At 41.3% G+C, this 16,264-nt stretch overlaps 3 protein-coding genes across 4 annotated transcripts in view; 1 reads left to right on the forward strand and 2 right to left on the reverse strand.

Annotated features, from left to right (window-relative positions):
• taf3 (TAF3 RNA polymerase II, TATA box binding protein (TBP)-associated facto) overlaps window positions 1-6,332 on the reverse strand; it is a 40,066-nt gene extending 33,734 nt beyond the window's left edge. Inside the window, exons 1-2 of the mRNA XM_030776338.1 lie at window positions 6,013-6,332; window positions 4,843-5,103 (exon numbers count right to left, since the gene is read on the reverse strand). Coding sequence (XP_030632198.1) covers window positions 4,843-5,103; window positions 6,013-6,178 — 427 coding nt within the window. The 5' untranslated portion in view covers window positions 6,179-6,332. The remainder of the gene's footprint in view (window positions 1-4,842; window positions 5,104-6,012) is intronic.
• Window positions 6,333-8,398: 2,066 nt separating this feature from the next.
• Window positions 8,399-12,324, reverse strand: atp5f1c (ATP synthase F1 subunit gamma). Of its 2 annotated transcripts, XM_030768477.1 has the most exons (9): window positions 12,252-12,324; window positions 11,636-11,670; window positions 11,274-11,405; window positions 10,599-10,803; window positions 10,158-10,301; window positions 9,901-9,965; window positions 9,559-9,714; window positions 9,173-9,269; window positions 8,399-8,540 (listed from the first exon to the last, which is right to left on the reverse strand). In XM_030768477.1, exons 1-9 carry the CDS (start codon window positions 12,290-12,292, stop codon window positions 8,537-8,539), a joined length of 879 nt encoding a protein of 292 aa, XP_030624337.1. In that variant the 5' UTR covers window positions 12,293-12,324; the 3' UTR covers window positions 8,399-8,536. The 2 variants fall into 2 exon arrangements, with proteins under 2 accessions (XP_030624337.1, XP_030624345.1); XM_030768485.1 differs by lacking the exon at window positions 8,399-8,540 and having other exon boundaries at window positions 9,169-9,269.
• Window positions 12,325-12,484: 160 nt separating this feature from the next.
• kin (Kin17 DNA and RNA binding protein) lies at window positions 12,485-16,076 on the forward strand. Its single transcript, XM_030773498.1, has 12 exons — window positions 12,485-12,669; window positions 12,958-13,052; window positions 13,150-13,193; window positions 13,329-13,451; window positions 13,610-13,794; window positions 13,928-13,973; window positions 14,123-14,171; window positions 14,604-14,721; window positions 14,916-15,035; window positions 15,370-15,469; window positions 15,560-15,660; window positions 15,891-16,076. The coding sequence occupies exons 1-12, from the start codon at window positions 12,556-12,558 to the stop codon at window positions 15,951-15,953; spliced, it is 1,158 nt and encodes a 385-aa protein (XP_030629358.1). The 5' UTR covers window positions 12,485-12,555; the 3' UTR covers window positions 15,954-16,076.
• Window positions 16,077-16,264: the final 188 nt, after the last annotated feature.

Raw genomic sequence — 16,264 nt, forward strand, 5'->3', positions numbered from 1 at the left:
CTCCTCCCTCAGTGTTAATGAGCAGGACTGGGGCTCCAGGTCTGGGAACTGAATGCTGCGTCTGGGACGACAGGGGAGGAAAGACGCCTCTCTCCCGATGCATAGATGCTTGTTTATCGGGCAGTGTGATCTCTGGTAATTTCAGTGTACTGATGCAATCGCTTCTGCCTTCATCTCTATCCCTCCATCCCTCAGGACTAAACAACAATAAGCCCAGACACAATCGACAAACAAGCGTCACCAGACTGGGACATGGGCAGCACTGCGATTACATAACGACCCCGAAAACAGTGCAAAACAGAGCCATAAATCTGCTGTTTCACACAGTAACACTGACTCCAGATCAGTTGTAAAGCTTTAATAATGCAGACCATACATTGGTTATACTAAACCAGTTTGCAGATTATACACAGTAACACTAAGCCTAGATAAGACATAGTGATGTTTTATACAATAACACTGAGTCTTTATCAGCGTCACAGTTGTCTCATCCAGTATCCAAAACAGTCCCACATGACAACCAAACTACTGTTCTACACAGACACAGTCATACCCAAAAAATACCTGTTGCTTATAGTATAGTCAAAGCAATTATTTGAAGACAGCACAAAACCAAGACACTTTTTTCACTGATTAACACTGATCTGACATGGGATGTGCTACACGCACCTCAATCAAATGCTTTATCTCAATGCTTATTCAATACAATAAGCCATTCCTTGTTTCAGTGAGACAACCTGACCAAGAATAAATGACCAGACGGGAGAAGTCATCTAGCTTTGGTCAGAAAAGAGACAGAGGAAAGAGTGGCAGTCCGGGTGGGGAGAGAGAGACTGCGTTCATGTCAGTCTGAGCACAGACGTGGGCGCGTTTCTTAAACAGGGTTGTGAGGGAAAAGAAAGGGAGAAGACAGGGGAGCTACATTTCTAATCAAACAGCTCCTACGAGTGGCTTTATTCAGTATTACAGGGTTTTTATTATAACATTACACATTAAAAAAGCCTTTGAGTTCATAATACATGTTGAAGGCACAGAACATTTTAGTTCAATGAGAGCAATCTATGGTTTGTGGACTTGAGAGGATATCTACAGACTTATCTATGTCTTAGTGCAAATAGGTTATAAATATGGCAATGAGGCATCAAAAGATCTAGAGAAAGACGGATGCTGAGAGAGAGAGAGAGAGAGAGAGAGAGAGGGAAAGAGAAAGAGGGCCCCTTTCTTCTGGCAGAGTGGCACCCAGCTGAGCTCTGGCTCCAGGCCCAGTTAGGCCCTCTGTCCTGCCTGCACACACATACACACACACACACACACACCCCTCTCCCACCTGGGCTGTCTGCCATCCGGCTCAAACAACAGCCAGTCCTTAACACACACAGATCCCTGAGACCCCACAGTCGGCCAGCTTCCTGCTCCACCCATACACACACACACACACACACACACACACACACAAACATATCCCTGAGACCCCACAGCTGGTAAGCTTCCTGTCTGACCTAAAACAACCCTGATCATGTCCACCTCTCCACCTCCCCCTGGCAGGCCTCCGCACTCTGTCTGACAAGACGACGTGTGTGTGTGTGTGTGTGTGTGTGCGCGTGCGTGTGTGTGTGTGTGTGTGTGTGTGTGTGTGTGTGTGTGTGTGAGAGTTGCCAGAGCTGCAGACATGCTGGGTGCATGAGGAGATGGTGAGGGTAGAAGAAGACAGACTCAGGGGGAAGGAGGGATGAGAGTATGAGAGATAGAGCAGAGAGGTGTGTGTATGTGGGTGTGATGTTCCTAAGGGAGTGACATGGTGAGACAACGCCTTTCTGTCTCAGACTACCCCATCTCACAGAACCACCTCCAGACTCTGTCTCTCTCTCTCTCCCCCTCTGTCTTCCACCACTCACACACAGCAGGCATTCTCACACTCTCACAAACACAGGTAAGAGCCGTCAGGTCAGACACACACTCACAGGAGCAGACACACAGATTGGGTTACACACATTCAATGAAACCAAAATGAGAACTGAGAACACACACACACATACACACACACACACACACACACACACACATACACACACACACACATACACATACAGACTTCTTTATGTAAACCTTTCCTACTGTGTGTGCACATACTCTATCTACTCTAACATACTCATACTCTATACACTCTAACATCTACTGGGCACCATTTCTTTTCCTAAACAATGTAGAAAAGTAAATCCACTAAAGGCTGTCTGGTCTTTATTTGTTGTATGCTGGAGGGATGTGGGTCTGTGAGTAACATCACTATAAACAACTAAAATTCAATAACTTCCCTTTTTATAAAGAAGCAAAGAATGTAAAGAATACTGATTCAAGATCCACCCCCCCTCCTTGCCCCGGTTATACTGTAAAATTGTACTACGTTACAATGTAACTGATAACTGAAATAGCTCTTTAAATGTGCAAAAGAAAAATGTTTAACACTACACAAAAAAGATGTCAAAATCAGCCAATGAGAAAATGAGAACATGGCATCAATAATTCAGTCTATTTTGATGCATCGTGTTATTTGGATTGTGGTGTACTGAAGAGCTAAACTGTCTACACAGCTTAGTCAGTGGTCATCAGTCTGCTAACACATTCATGGTTATGTTTATATCAATGTTAAGATGCCTCTGCCAGTCAGAAATTATTAAAGTAATCAAAGTATTCATGTCCAAACTCTGTATAAACATTCCTTGACTTTGAATAAGATCATACTATAATTTACAACATACAAAATGACACTTCAGTTTGAGCAAGCACACAACTACTACTACACATACAACATGACAGCAGTTGAAGCTTGTGGTAATAAACTCATAGGTCATAGGCCATAGAGATTTCTATGGTGTGGTGTAGTTACTGTGATACACTGGTTGTTTTTAAAGCCCTATAGAGTTATGATGTAGAGCACTGCAGACCTGGAGATGCAAAGGACTGTGCTTTTTTCTTCTGAGTTCAGAGATAAAGCAAACTGGATATCACTCAGCAAAGGTGAGGAGAAGATTAAAAGTCTTCTCCAATTAAATATTTTGTGCATGGCTACACCAGTAAAAAGTCCACTGCTCTGGATCTCCAAATCCCAAACTGTGAAACTTTGATCAGAAAAGAACAACAAAACTTACAAAACAAGAACAACAACAACAACAAACAAAATCTTCATAACACACAAGACAAATATCCCTGTCAGTGGTTATACACCACACTTAAAACTGTATTTAATAACGCTTCTGTAGTTTTCACTGGATCAACTCCCACTTAGACTGTGTTTGGATTTATACAACTGATCATGAAGAAGTGAAGTGAGTTACAGCTGAGATCGTAATGATTAGGAGAATTCTTCCTTTCACCTCTCAAATGTCATGTATTCTGAACGTGTTCCCGCTAGGCACGTCTCGGTTTGTTTCAAAGCCAATGCCGCAAGAAATAAAGCAGAGAGATATTCTCTCATTAATCTTCTCCTCTTACGCATCTACTGACTGATAATTGTCACTGACAGATTGATTTTATGACTCTGAGACTGTTACTCTAGCTCTCATCCAGCACACAGAGCGGTCTTGTTAAGAGGTTAATGACAGTGATTAACAGACAGGCTGTTCATGCACGGTTATAACACAAACTGGCGGTCACAATCACTGATTGAATCACTGTGTTCAAAACTGAGTACCACACAGTGCATTCATCTTCAGTCTGTCATACAAACAAATTGTTCCATCTCTTTTCAGATAGCTAAGCAAGCTTCATTTCAGCAGCCAGAAATAACTACACAGGCGGCAGAAACATCATTACATGTGTCCTGTCAAATTAGGTACACAGATGAAGCAGCAGAACATATCAGGCGACCCAACAAATACACGGCTTACATTCACGAGACAAATGCCTCATTCCTTAAGCATTTAAACACAGTATTTCTGTTCTGCTGTTGTATTATAGTTGTAGGGCACACTGACCTGTGGGACATACTTAGAAGTAGGATTATGCAGTCAGCCAAAAGTCCAGACTGTCTGACAGGAGAAGAGATGGGAACATTCCCACTAGGCAGTCTTGACTTTTGGCTTAATGTTATTCGGCTAAAAGAGCAGTCCAGTTTCATAGTACACCCCCCCCCCCCCCCCCCGCCCCGCCCCCAGTCAATGGCAGTGAATTTTTAGAAAAAAAAAAAAAAAAAAGGAGACACTTGCTGGATATCACACACACTCCAGATTTTTCCTTAATATGGTATGACGAGCTGGCCATCTAAGAACACTGTCCAGTCTGCATTTTTAAGATGCAACAAACAAAATCATAAAACATGTACTTTCCAACCAAAACGATTCATGCCATGACAGGTCATTTAAAAAAACCTTTATATTTTATCCTTTCTCATTTAGTTGATGCCACAGCTAAACACAGTCAGGTCTGTCCAAATGTCAATGGAATTTGGCAGCTGCCAAAGTTATTTATGCAGTTCTTAAACATTAACATTGATGTAGTGTGTTGTGTGAGTACAAGATACTCACATAAACTGGGGTGAACAGCTCTGAGTGGCTGGATCACACTATATTATATATATACTCCTTCATATGAGTGTATATTGCCTGTTCTATTTCTCTGTAGATGAGTGTTTCATATTTTAGTTTACTGCAGCTCCTCTTGAGAAAACCGCAATATTAAAATATGAATAACTTTGTACATATTGAACAGTTATTTTACAGTGGGGAATTTGATTTACGTGTACTTATAACAGTGGCACTACGAAGAGACAAGAAGACATGTGTTTATGTGATAACAGTAACCATGGCAACGGTGTTGCTGTGAGTGCAGTGTGTGCGATGATCCTACCTTCCTGCAGTGAGACGAGAGGAGGGAAGTAGTCTGGGATGTAGTCTCTGCCTTCCCCTCTGAGTAGGCTGCGTGCGTCCGCTTCGGCCTCAGAGGCAGGGAACTGCAGCACGCTGCTCTTGCTGATGGGGAAGATGGGAGTGTTATGGGGGAACCCCACAGGCTCCAGATTATTCACATAGTCCTCCAGCTCAGACAGACTGACCCCTAACAAGCCAAAGGCCTGGTCAACATCACTCAACCCAGGGTCAGTGCGACCATCTAAAAAGGAGAAAGAGAGACAAAAACAAAGGTACTCCCTAACATAATCACCAGAGTTCATCATCAATATGCATGTCTCTAACAGTTCCATTTATACAAAGCAAACAGTCTAACAGTCTTTTGGTGAAGCATAACTGTAAGACCTAAAAATTAAATTAATGCATATATTTTATCTATCTATCTTTACACACACATATATATATATACACATATACACACATATACATACACGCACACGCACACACACACACACACATATATATATATATATATATATATATATATATATATATATATATATATATATAAGTATATTACTTCATGCCACCTATAAGACACACAATTAAGTCTAACTGTGTTCCCACAGCTCTGTGTAAATTGGGCAAACGTGAACTGACAGATAGGCGTGTACAGAGAGCTTGCCACATGGAGCGTCACAACTCCTCGACCTTAAATTAAGATTAGTAAACATTTTAAAATATACACAGTCCGGAGAAAAGATTTGTACACTGGCATGCCGATAATGTCCCCTGGTTTCTGTTGCAACTGCTAAGGGTGTGCTTTGACCACCCTTCTTAAGAGCTAACTTCAACAACCTAACACAACAGTCTATTGACATTTCAGTGTCCACATGACGTCTGTAGCGTGCTAACTTTAGTATTACGTTAAGAACTTCAGGAACAATTTACCCAGTCTCAAAAGTCAAAATGGCATAGAGGAGCCTATGCATTGCTGTTAATTTAACGATCAATGCCATTATGTCTGCCATGCATCTTAATCAAGCAGTCACTACACAAGACTAATCTAAAATAGCTACTAGCATAGCTTGGTTAGCATAATGTTACTCAAACAGCAAAACAGAGCTGGTGACACACGCAAATCTCAACCACCCAGGTTCAAAGCACTCACAGAGCTCCGAGTAACGATGGCAGCCTCTGGCGAGTTGCTGAAGATACCGTTCCAGGACATCTGAGAGCAGATCGACAGCGGTGAGCTGCACAGCGTCCCAACCCAACGCCTGGCACATCTGAGCTACGGCCACCCGCAGCAGCGAGCGGGCATAGCTCTCACACATCTTTTACCGATGACCAGCTCCTCTACGCTGTTTTTATGCTGTTAGTTCCTTTTGAGAACGTTGCATTTCATCTTTGAGAATCATGTAACTCGGGGAAACAGATTGAATAATGTGCAGTTTATTAATATTTTCCTGTTTTAGCTCAAGAGATGGGTTGACGCTTTGATAGAGGCCACCATCTTTACTTCCCAAACAACACATTACCGAGCAAGTCGATTGAGGTGTGGGCATGCGCAGAAAAGTGCGTTTGTCCTTTGATCGATTGTGCGGTCTTTGTTTACCATCCCTAGTCTCCCCAGTTGGAAGTTAAAGTCCGTGACCTCAATGGCTGTGTGTCACCACCATTAGAAGTATTATAGTTATGCGTTTTGTTGCTTTATAATTCCCACTGTGAATTCTGATGACGACTTAGGCTCTCTAACGTAGATCATGAGATCACTAATGATACTTCTAGTGTGCAACTCTGGGCACTTTCGTTGCAAAGTGGAGTTCTTAGCAACAGCTATAATTAATGGAAATGGCTTAATAAAGGGATCAGTACTTAAGAAACGCGGGAGCACGACATAACGAATGAAAGGTTTTTCTTTAATTGCCTTTGATTTTACGAAACAATGAACTGTGCTCGTGATGTAAAGTTACTGCAGTGGCGGAAGTCAGCGATGAACTGTGTCAAATGAAATCGGAACTCCACTTGTTAAACTGTTCTTGAGACACCCAGCTGATTACTGGTCCTCATTATTGCATTTCCCTCAGTGTCTGACCCTCTGAAAAAAAGAAAGAAAGTTATGCACGGTCTCCACGTTGACACGCCCCTTTGGAAATTCAGCAATGTTTTATTAGTAAAGTTCAGAACATCTTTTTTTTTCTAATTCTCAAATTTTCTCAAAGTGCCTTACCTTATAGCGAAATTCTCAGCCATTATTACCTACTGCTGTTTCACCGGTTGCTTTTCATAGATACATTTTGCTTTCAGGATGTCATGCTCTTGTGCCCTGACTTGGCTTCAGATTGTATCCATCAGATTGCAGGGGTCCAATGACAGCTGACTGAATTATGAATAAGCTGCCATCTGGCCAAATAAACTTTCCCTTGGCGCATTAATCTATTAGAGAGAGTGTTCAGGGGTGTCCCTAAGCTGCGCTCACTGACCCCTAAATTCACCCCGAGATAAAGACACAGATATCCCACTCCAGTAAGCTGCAGTAAGGCAGACGGTGTTGAATGGGATATTATAGTGGCTGGATGGCTGGTATTTAATAAGAAAATGGATAGTGCTGCTCTTGACACTGGAGAGGTTCAGCTTTGCTTTAAGTGATTAGTGCGTATGGCAAAGAATAACATGGATGCAAACAAGTTAATGGAATTCATCAGCAATCAGTTCTGTGTAACTCTATACTGCCTTGATCTCAAATGAGAGGGTGTCAATTGGCTTCCAACCCATTTAGGCAGATTATAGATGGGATTTAGCTTTGAGTGTACTATTACAGGACTTCATAGAAAAGGCCATCTGTATTGATGACCATTAGGGACTCAGTGACTGAGTTCAGAATCCAGCTCTAGCACAGTGGTTTTTGATGTTCATCTAGGAGACCAACTTGATAGCGTGTTTCTCATCTTGCCAAGTTTTGCCACACTTTCAACTTGAGTTCTTGAGTCTTAGTACAACCAGGCCTGAAGCTAGACTATTGGGGCATTTCTAATAAAACAGCAGAGACATAGGCTTCAAGTCCTGGAGACCCATTTGTAATGTAGCTCAGCCCTGACACTTTATATTTATATTTGTTCACTGATCAACCAGCCTAATGTATTGAATTTGCAGAGTTGCTAAGATGTATAGATAAAAATTCCTGATATGTTTAACCAGCATTTCAGTTGGAAAGCTTAAACTTGATGTGGCTAAAACTTGCCATTGCCTGATCTTACAGGCAACTCATCATCATTAATTCTATCATTTCAAATTTCCTACAATGGCCTAGGTTACAGTACTGAATTCCAGACATCTATTGGTAAAGTCCAGCTGCTTTGTTTCTTCTAAGAATTAAAATCACTGATTGGTTAGTCCACTCACCAGTTTCCCTTTTAAGTTGGTTATGGTGGGGTAATGATTAGATTTGTCAAACAAAAAGTTTAAGTCAAATGTGTGTTGAAACAGTGATTTATTTATCTGTGAACATCAGAACTGATTTGTGTAAAGACTTTAACATAAACAGGGCACAAAGATGATGTTTCTCTGTAAGAGGTTTATTTTCTGATATTTTACAAATATAAGCACAAATACTCGAACTAGACACCAGGTGATGGCAGAACTGTAAGCATGTACGCCAGAACCACAGCGATGAAGGTCGGCAAGGTTCCTCTTTATCTGCAGAGAGAGAGAAAGACAGAGAGTGAGAAAATGATTGCAACATCTTTGAAATAACCTGATCTGGGCCAAGAATAGCATCAATGCACAACTAAGTGTTTAAAAAAAAAAAAAACAACAACACACAAAACACCATTCCCACTATGACATTTTACTCATTATTTCTTACTACCTTCCAGTTCAGGCATGTTTCTTTCATGATGACTCCTATTTTTGTTTTCCTGCATGGTACCACTGAAACACCACAACCAAAGCTCAAACCCTCCCAACACACAAAACCAACACTGCGCTTCAGGACTCCCAAGCGTGAACTACACAATCTTCTAACTAGGATATTACCTACACACTGCACTACAGCATGTTACCTTTGTAAGTATTGGCTCAATTCCTGTTGAAGTGCGATGCATACAGATGGATGGGGTTAGTTGTGAGGGAGAGAGATATGTGATTACCCGAAATTTGAACTAGATAAGTACAAGCGACAAGGGTGTCATACATACAAACTAACGATGAGTATGACAGACAAACTTAGAATTACAAATGACGTAGCCAGTTAGAAAGTAAAGGATAAAGGAGGGGAGAAGTGAGTGTGAGAGAAAGAGAAAACAAAGAGAGAGAAGAGAGGAGCTTACAGAGCGGCAGCTCCAGAGATGATCTCGATGAGCTCCTTGGTGATGACAGCCTGGCGGGTACGGTTGAAGGTCAGAGTCAGCTTGTCAATCATCTCAGCTAGAGAGGTGGGCGGAACATAAGAGAGATGTTAAGCCAAGTATGGGTAGCCCTAATCAACATCACAAACAAAACAGGCCTACAGCCAAGCAAATCATCAGAAAGGCATTACCACTGCATCCCAACATACAAAACGTCTATAAAGCCAATATTGTCGATGTGTAATCAGCTGCAGATAAACTGTTCAGCTACATTCATGTATTTTTGCTCTAGATACCTAAAATCACTCTTTCATATTCCTAATACTGTCTAACAGTGGCATGACGAGGAGGCTCAATGCTGAACTCACAGGCATTCTTGCTGGCGCTGTCCATAGCAGTCATCCTGGCACTCTGCTCACTGGTCGTGGACTCCTTCAACCCATAGTAGATGATGTTGACCAGGGCAAACTCCTGATAGTTCCTCAGCACATCAGCATCAATGTCATCATAGATACCCATGTTCTCTGTCCACACAGACCAAACATGCAAAATACATTTAGTCTTAATACTGAACCAGTCCCGGCTCATGGCGTCAGCCTTGTTAACAGACAAAGTAGTTCAGTGCCTATATCGTGGTTCTCGCCACCTCAATTTTTTTTTTTAATCAAAAGCAGTTTGAAGACTAAGTATATGAACACACAGAGTAATACCTGAGTTAGCAACTGTTTCCATGGAGTAAAGGGGTTTCTCCTCTGTCCTGTAGGAAATGACAGACCTGTACAGGAAAGAACAGCAACATAACAGATTAACAGTCAAACTCCTGATGTGCCACCTACGGAACATCATACAGACAATTTCTTTTAGGGAGTGTAGTTGGAAATGACTGAAATTTCCACAAGAACTGTGCTAGGCTGATGGGCTGAGACTGTGAAAGAGTATCTTTTAGCCAAGGGCTTTGTCTTCTCACCTGAATCTGTTGTAGACGATGGTGCCTTGGTCAAACTCGTAACCAGAGTCCAGCAGCTCTGTAGCAATCATTGAGGCATCAGAAAAGGTGGGGGGTTTGCGACCCACCTCCTTGCAGTTGATCAAGATGTGTTTGCCATGGGTCCTAAACAACAGGAGCAGACAGAGGTATTTTGACTCAGACACACAGCACTTTGTGGTTCTAAAACCTCTCAGAAAATCAACACACTCATCACTAAAGGCTTGGCATTTCTTAAATCAATCAGTAATAGCAGACATGGTTTGAAGATTAGCTGAAATGTCAAAATCCAGCAGTGACTTAGGCCTGGGATCCAACTACAGGATATTTACCCAAATACCTCTACCAGACAGCAGGCAGTAAAACAGAGGACACAGTTATGAGGCAATAAGGAGCAAGTAAAGAGCAGATGTAGATGTATACCTGTAGAGCAGGCCTCTAAGCTTATCACCCACATTGACCACCATGACCTCTTTGCCTGCATCACTGAGCTTGGCAATCTCAGACTTCATGGCCTTGGCCACGCTGCTATGGATGGCACCACACAGCCCACGGTCAGAGGACACGCCAATAATCAAGTGCTTATTCTTGTCCTCAGGAGCCTTGATCTCAGCCTTGTCATACAGAGCTAGAGAACACAGACAAACACAATCCGTAACAATATTCTGACGTGCACATTCATTCTACAACTGTTTTCTTGCACTTTTATAAACGCTCATCCTTTGAATGGCGCTCCACAATTACAGGCAATGTGAAATGATACATGATGATGTGTGTGTGTGTGTGGGAGAGAGAGAGAGAGAGAGAGAGAGAGAGGGTGTGTGTGTGTGTAAATATATATATATACATACACACACTCACTCACACACACATACACACACATATATATAAAAATAAAAACATAAGAATGCTTTACAATACACTCTTTATCTTTAAAATATTTCGATCACCCCTGGGAAGACTTCAAGGGTGAATCTTCTCCCTTTAAAACAACTTGTAACAATTAAACATGGTGCTTTAATTTAAATTACTCTTTGTAAAGCAAATACAGCAACGTTCGATGTAATCAGTCATATTATTGGGCACTTTGGTACATACACAGCGCTCCGGTGCCATAGACACGAGCCGGCTTCAAGGCTCTCTCTGCCCTGGCGTACTTAGCTGCGGCCACCATCTTCATGGACTTGGTGATCTTCTGGATATTCTTGACAGACTTCAACCGGATAGTGACTGAAATTGACAAGAATATTTAACAAACTTACTTAGCTTAGCGTCATGTCTTGGGGCGCAACAAAATCGCTACAAGTGCGGCAGAACACGGCAGGAGAACAAACTCCAAAATTCTTGAAAATGGCTATCAGCCACATGCAAGGTACAAAGACATAAACGTACATAAACATTCAGTCCTCATAATCAATTAACACGGGACGTAATCAAATCTAGTGCAACATAGTACTTACTGTCCTTCAGGGTAGCCATATTCCTGACCTGCCCACTGTGGAAGAAAACCATTCATTAGAAGCACTTCACTTTAATCGACACAAGCCTCTGAAGGGTCTTGCGTCCAAAGAATTTTGCAGGTGGAAACATGTAAAATACAATCATAATGGTAACAGATTGTAATTGTCGCGGTTCAGGGGCATAAAAGTAGATGAAGAACGGTTAGCTTGTGTTGGTTGGGTTGACTAGTAATAGGTTGCAACTGAATCCTAGTTAGTTTTAATATATTTCTCGTCTCTCCAAAACGTTGTTATACATAAAGCTGCAAAATGATTTATTACAGCTGGTCATCGTTAAATGTGAAGTTCAGGCTTGTCGGTGTTACTGGCTAACTTGCTACCTGTCAGATTAGCGTTAGCATCGTTAGTCATTGAGAGACACTCTTCTGCAGACGGCCACATTAGCTAAAAGATTTAGCACTACAAGCTAGCTTCCGAGGCCTATGGTACATCACGTCCTTGCAAAGTTTCACTATTTCCCAAACCTGTGACTGGTTTGGATAATTTAACCACTCTATCAGCAGAACAGTGCAACCACATCTGGAACTAAAACAACAATTTGTCAATAATTTTTTACCATTGTGGGAGGAACACCGCCGCGCTAGTCCTGGCGAACATGTTCACTTCTATGAAGGTCAGACCTGCATCAATACGCAGGCGCAAATACAATGCAAAATGACGCGCCGTCTTCACCAATCTCGCGATAATGTAGACACACAAGTTTTGCTGAAGAACACCGAAGCAGTGACGAAAAACGCAAGGAAACGCTTGCTCTCGGAAGCAAGGCACACAACAACAATAAACGCGAGAGAGATAAACCAGACTGTATTTCAAATTTATGATAATTAAGTACTTTTGGTTGAATTTGTTTCGTGTTTAAAATGGGAAAGGCTGATTTCCTAAGCCCCAAGGCGATCAGTAATCGAATCAAAGCCAAGGGACTCCAGAAACTGCGGTGGTACTGTCAAATGTGCCAGAAACAGTGCCGAGATGAGGTAAGTTTGCAATTGACGCATTTTCGCTCTCTAAGTGAACAACTGTAATTTCATTCAAAAGCAGCAATCGATTTGTTGTTCCAGGTTTAAACAACGCGCTAACTGTGAAGACTTTTACGCAGTAGCCTATAAATATCCGATATCACTGAATTATTTAGCATTGTGATTGTAAAACTATTTTTTAAAAATATAATTTCATTTGATTTGTTATATCCCGTGTTATAACCTTGTTTGCATTAATAAATCGCCTGTGTTTCATTTTTAATGTTCGTTTCTGTTTAAAAACAGAATGGTTTTAAATGCCACTGCATGTCCGAGTCTCATCAGAGACAGCTGCTGCTAGCCTCAGAGGACCCCAACCAGTTCATGGACTTTTTCTCAGAGTGAGTTGTGTGGAACATGGTTATTTAAAAATGATTTTATCTTAACATTTTGTTGTGAGCTGTATGTAAGCGATGAAATTATGGATTTATTTTTCAGGGAATTTAAGAATGATTTTTTGGAGCTGATTCGAAGACGTTTTGGTAAGACATATTTTCAGGACCCCCTCAGCTAATAGTCAGTAGAGAATGTCACACACAATTAGATATTCTCCCATTCCCAAAGGACCTTTGCTTTTGAATTACTCCAAATAATCTTCTTTATGTCCGTCCCTGCAGGCACAAAACGAGTTCACAACAACATAGTCTACAATGAGTACATCAGTAACCGTGAACATATTCACATGAACTCCACTCAGTGGGAGACACTCACAGACTTCACCAAATGGCTGGGAAAGGAAGGCAAGTACTTACAGACCCCTTACTCCCTCCCCTGTTTTCTCTCCAACTGGAATCTCTCATGAGTAGTCCTTGCTAATGACCCACACGCTAACATAAATTCACAGTCTAAATGGGACATGTCATCTACCTTGAACGCATTTCATGAATTCTGTCTCTAGGTTTGTGTAAGGTGGATGAAACACCAAAGGGCTGGTATATCCAGTACATTGACCGTGACCCGGAAACCATCCGTCGGCAGGAAGAACTGGAAAAGAAGAAAAAGCAGGACCTGGATGATGAAGAGCGCAGTGCCAAATTTATCGAGGAACAAGTCCGCCGTGGTCGAGAGGGCAAAGAGCCAGAGGTGAGAACAGATGTGTACCTGTGTGTGTGTGTGTGTGTGTGTGTGTGTGTAAGTGTATGTGCATGAAGGGCTGATAGATTCGTTCTGTGTTGTGAAATCATTTCTCAGACTGACTCTTCCATCTCTGCAGGAGGAGCCTGTGTACACAGAGTTAAAGAGAGAAAATGAGGAGGAAAAAGGTATGGCATTATTAACAGGTGCATCTATTGCCAAAAAAGTGGTTGTCCAGTAGAGAGCCACACATAATTGATTGTACATTGGAGTATTGCTTGAGTCTGTTTTCAATATACATCATGTAAATATATAACAAATGAATGTATATTTGCAGTTACCTTCAACCTGGGTAGTGGCTCCTTAGCAAGCACCTCTAAAGTAAGGTAAAACTAACTGACCATCTACCATAATATTTTTGTTGGGGTGAGCATTGTGTATGCCTCTCAGAGAATATGTGTATAAATCTGAAACACGTGTAAGTGTCTGTTGATGTATTATAATGTTTCATTCAGAGGTAAACTCAAAGCAGTGATGTCACAGAGGAAACAGTTAAGCCTCGTTTAGCAGCCAGCTTTTACTTTGAAACTGATGAAATTAGACTGTTGTTCTGCATGATATGGTTACTTTCCACAAAATTGTACGTGGTCCACTTCCTGACTAATGTTCATCAATGATCCATTTTCTTTCTCACACTCTTTCTCACACTCTTTCTCTCACTCTCTCTCTCTCTCTCTCTCTCTCTCTCTCTCTCTCTCTCTCTCTCTCTCTCTCTCTCTTTTTCTCTCTCTCTCTCTCACACACACACACACACACAGTCCTGCTCTGGGAACAAGTGCGCTTAAGCTTGCTGCTTCAACCAAAAGGAAAGAGCCCTCCCATAGCACAGACTCGAGAGAGAAGAAAAAGAAATCCGCTTTGGATGAGATCATGGAGGTATGCCTTCATTTCATCAGTCAGTAGAGTATTTGGGTTCATTACCACTCTAAGTAAAATTGTTTTCATCTCTGGGTAATGCCCTGAGCTAATTGGAGGAAAGAAAGTATTGTGTGAGACATGACATTCAGCGTTGACTAAGAGATATCCTCCCAGTGGTCTTTGAGTTGTATGGGCCTGTGTGTTATTTTCAGATGGAGGAACAGAAGAAGAAGTCTGTGCACACAGGTCACTGGCTTCAACCAGACATTGTAGTGAAGGTCATCACAAAAAAACTGGGCGAGAAATACTACAAGAAGAAAGCTGTTGTCCGGGTAATGCAACTGTGAATGAAGAGTGACTCACAGAGCTCTCATATCTAAACAGAAGCACATAGTTAGAGCATCTGGGAGGGGATATGTAATATTCCATATTATATATTAATATTATATGTACTATATATTAATATTATATGTAATAATATAAACATTTTGATTAATTTAAAGGAAAAGACCTGGTCAGGTTTTAGACATCTACAGATCACATGGAGGGAATGAAATTGCTTAGTTGATTGTAAAGTCTTTGTGAGGGTCTTGTAGTGTTCCTTTGGGTCTTATGAAACGGAATTGGTGAGGAACTTACTTGGTTGTGTGTGTTCATTTGTAATAGGAGGTCCAAGATAAATACACAGCTGTGGTAAAGATAATTGACACAGGAGACAAACTCAAACTGGACCAGGCTCACCTGGAAACAGTAATCCCAGCACCTGGTAATGGGTCTCTATTGTGGCACATGTTCTTACTTTCCCTCCCTGTTTTTGCTGGTTTAGTTCATCTCTCTCCTTCATTCTTTTCTCTAGGTAAACACGTACTGATCCTCAACGGGCCCTATAGAGACACAGAAGCCATCCTGGATAGCATCGATGAGAAAAAATTCTCTGCCACATTAATATTAGACTCGGTAAATATAAAGCTCTGCTGACACTGTTTTCCTTCCCTGGTGATTTCCTGTGTAATATACGTCTCCGCCCGCTGTCATCTAACTACACAGTTACCATGTCTTATTCATGATCATTATATCTTACTAACAGTTTTCTCAACAATACAGAAGTTAGAGAATATAAATCTTGCTTTATTTGGAGAAGTGGAACAACATAAAATTGCTTAAACAGGATTTTTCCTTTCCATTAGGGTCGTCTGAAAGGGAAACGGGTTGATGGAATTCCATATGAAGATTTCTCCAAGCGTGCATGAGATTTTTCCTCATTCCACAGAGCTCCTGCCTGGAGTATTTCTCCTGAATCCTTACCTTTTTTTCACTAAACATATGTAAATAACCTACCCACTCATCTAATAAGACAGTAATCAAATATTAGAACAACTGAAATCTATTTTTGTCTTTTGTTTCATTTCTGATTTTAAGTTGTTGATGTTATTAAGAATTATTGTCCACAATAAAAGATTCTGAATTAAGCACAAGATTGATTCGTTTTAATTGGGTTTTTTGCTGATGAGAGACTGTAATCATGTGGATGTGTATCGATGAGGTATACACGTATGAGGCT

Source organism: Chanos chanos, chromosome 1, assembly GCF_902362185.1.
Source record: "Chanos chanos chromosome 1, fChaCha1.1, whole genome shotgun sequence".
Lineage (NCBI taxonomy): Eukaryota > Metazoa > Chordata > Actinopteri > Gonorynchiformes > Chanidae > Chanos > Chanos chanos.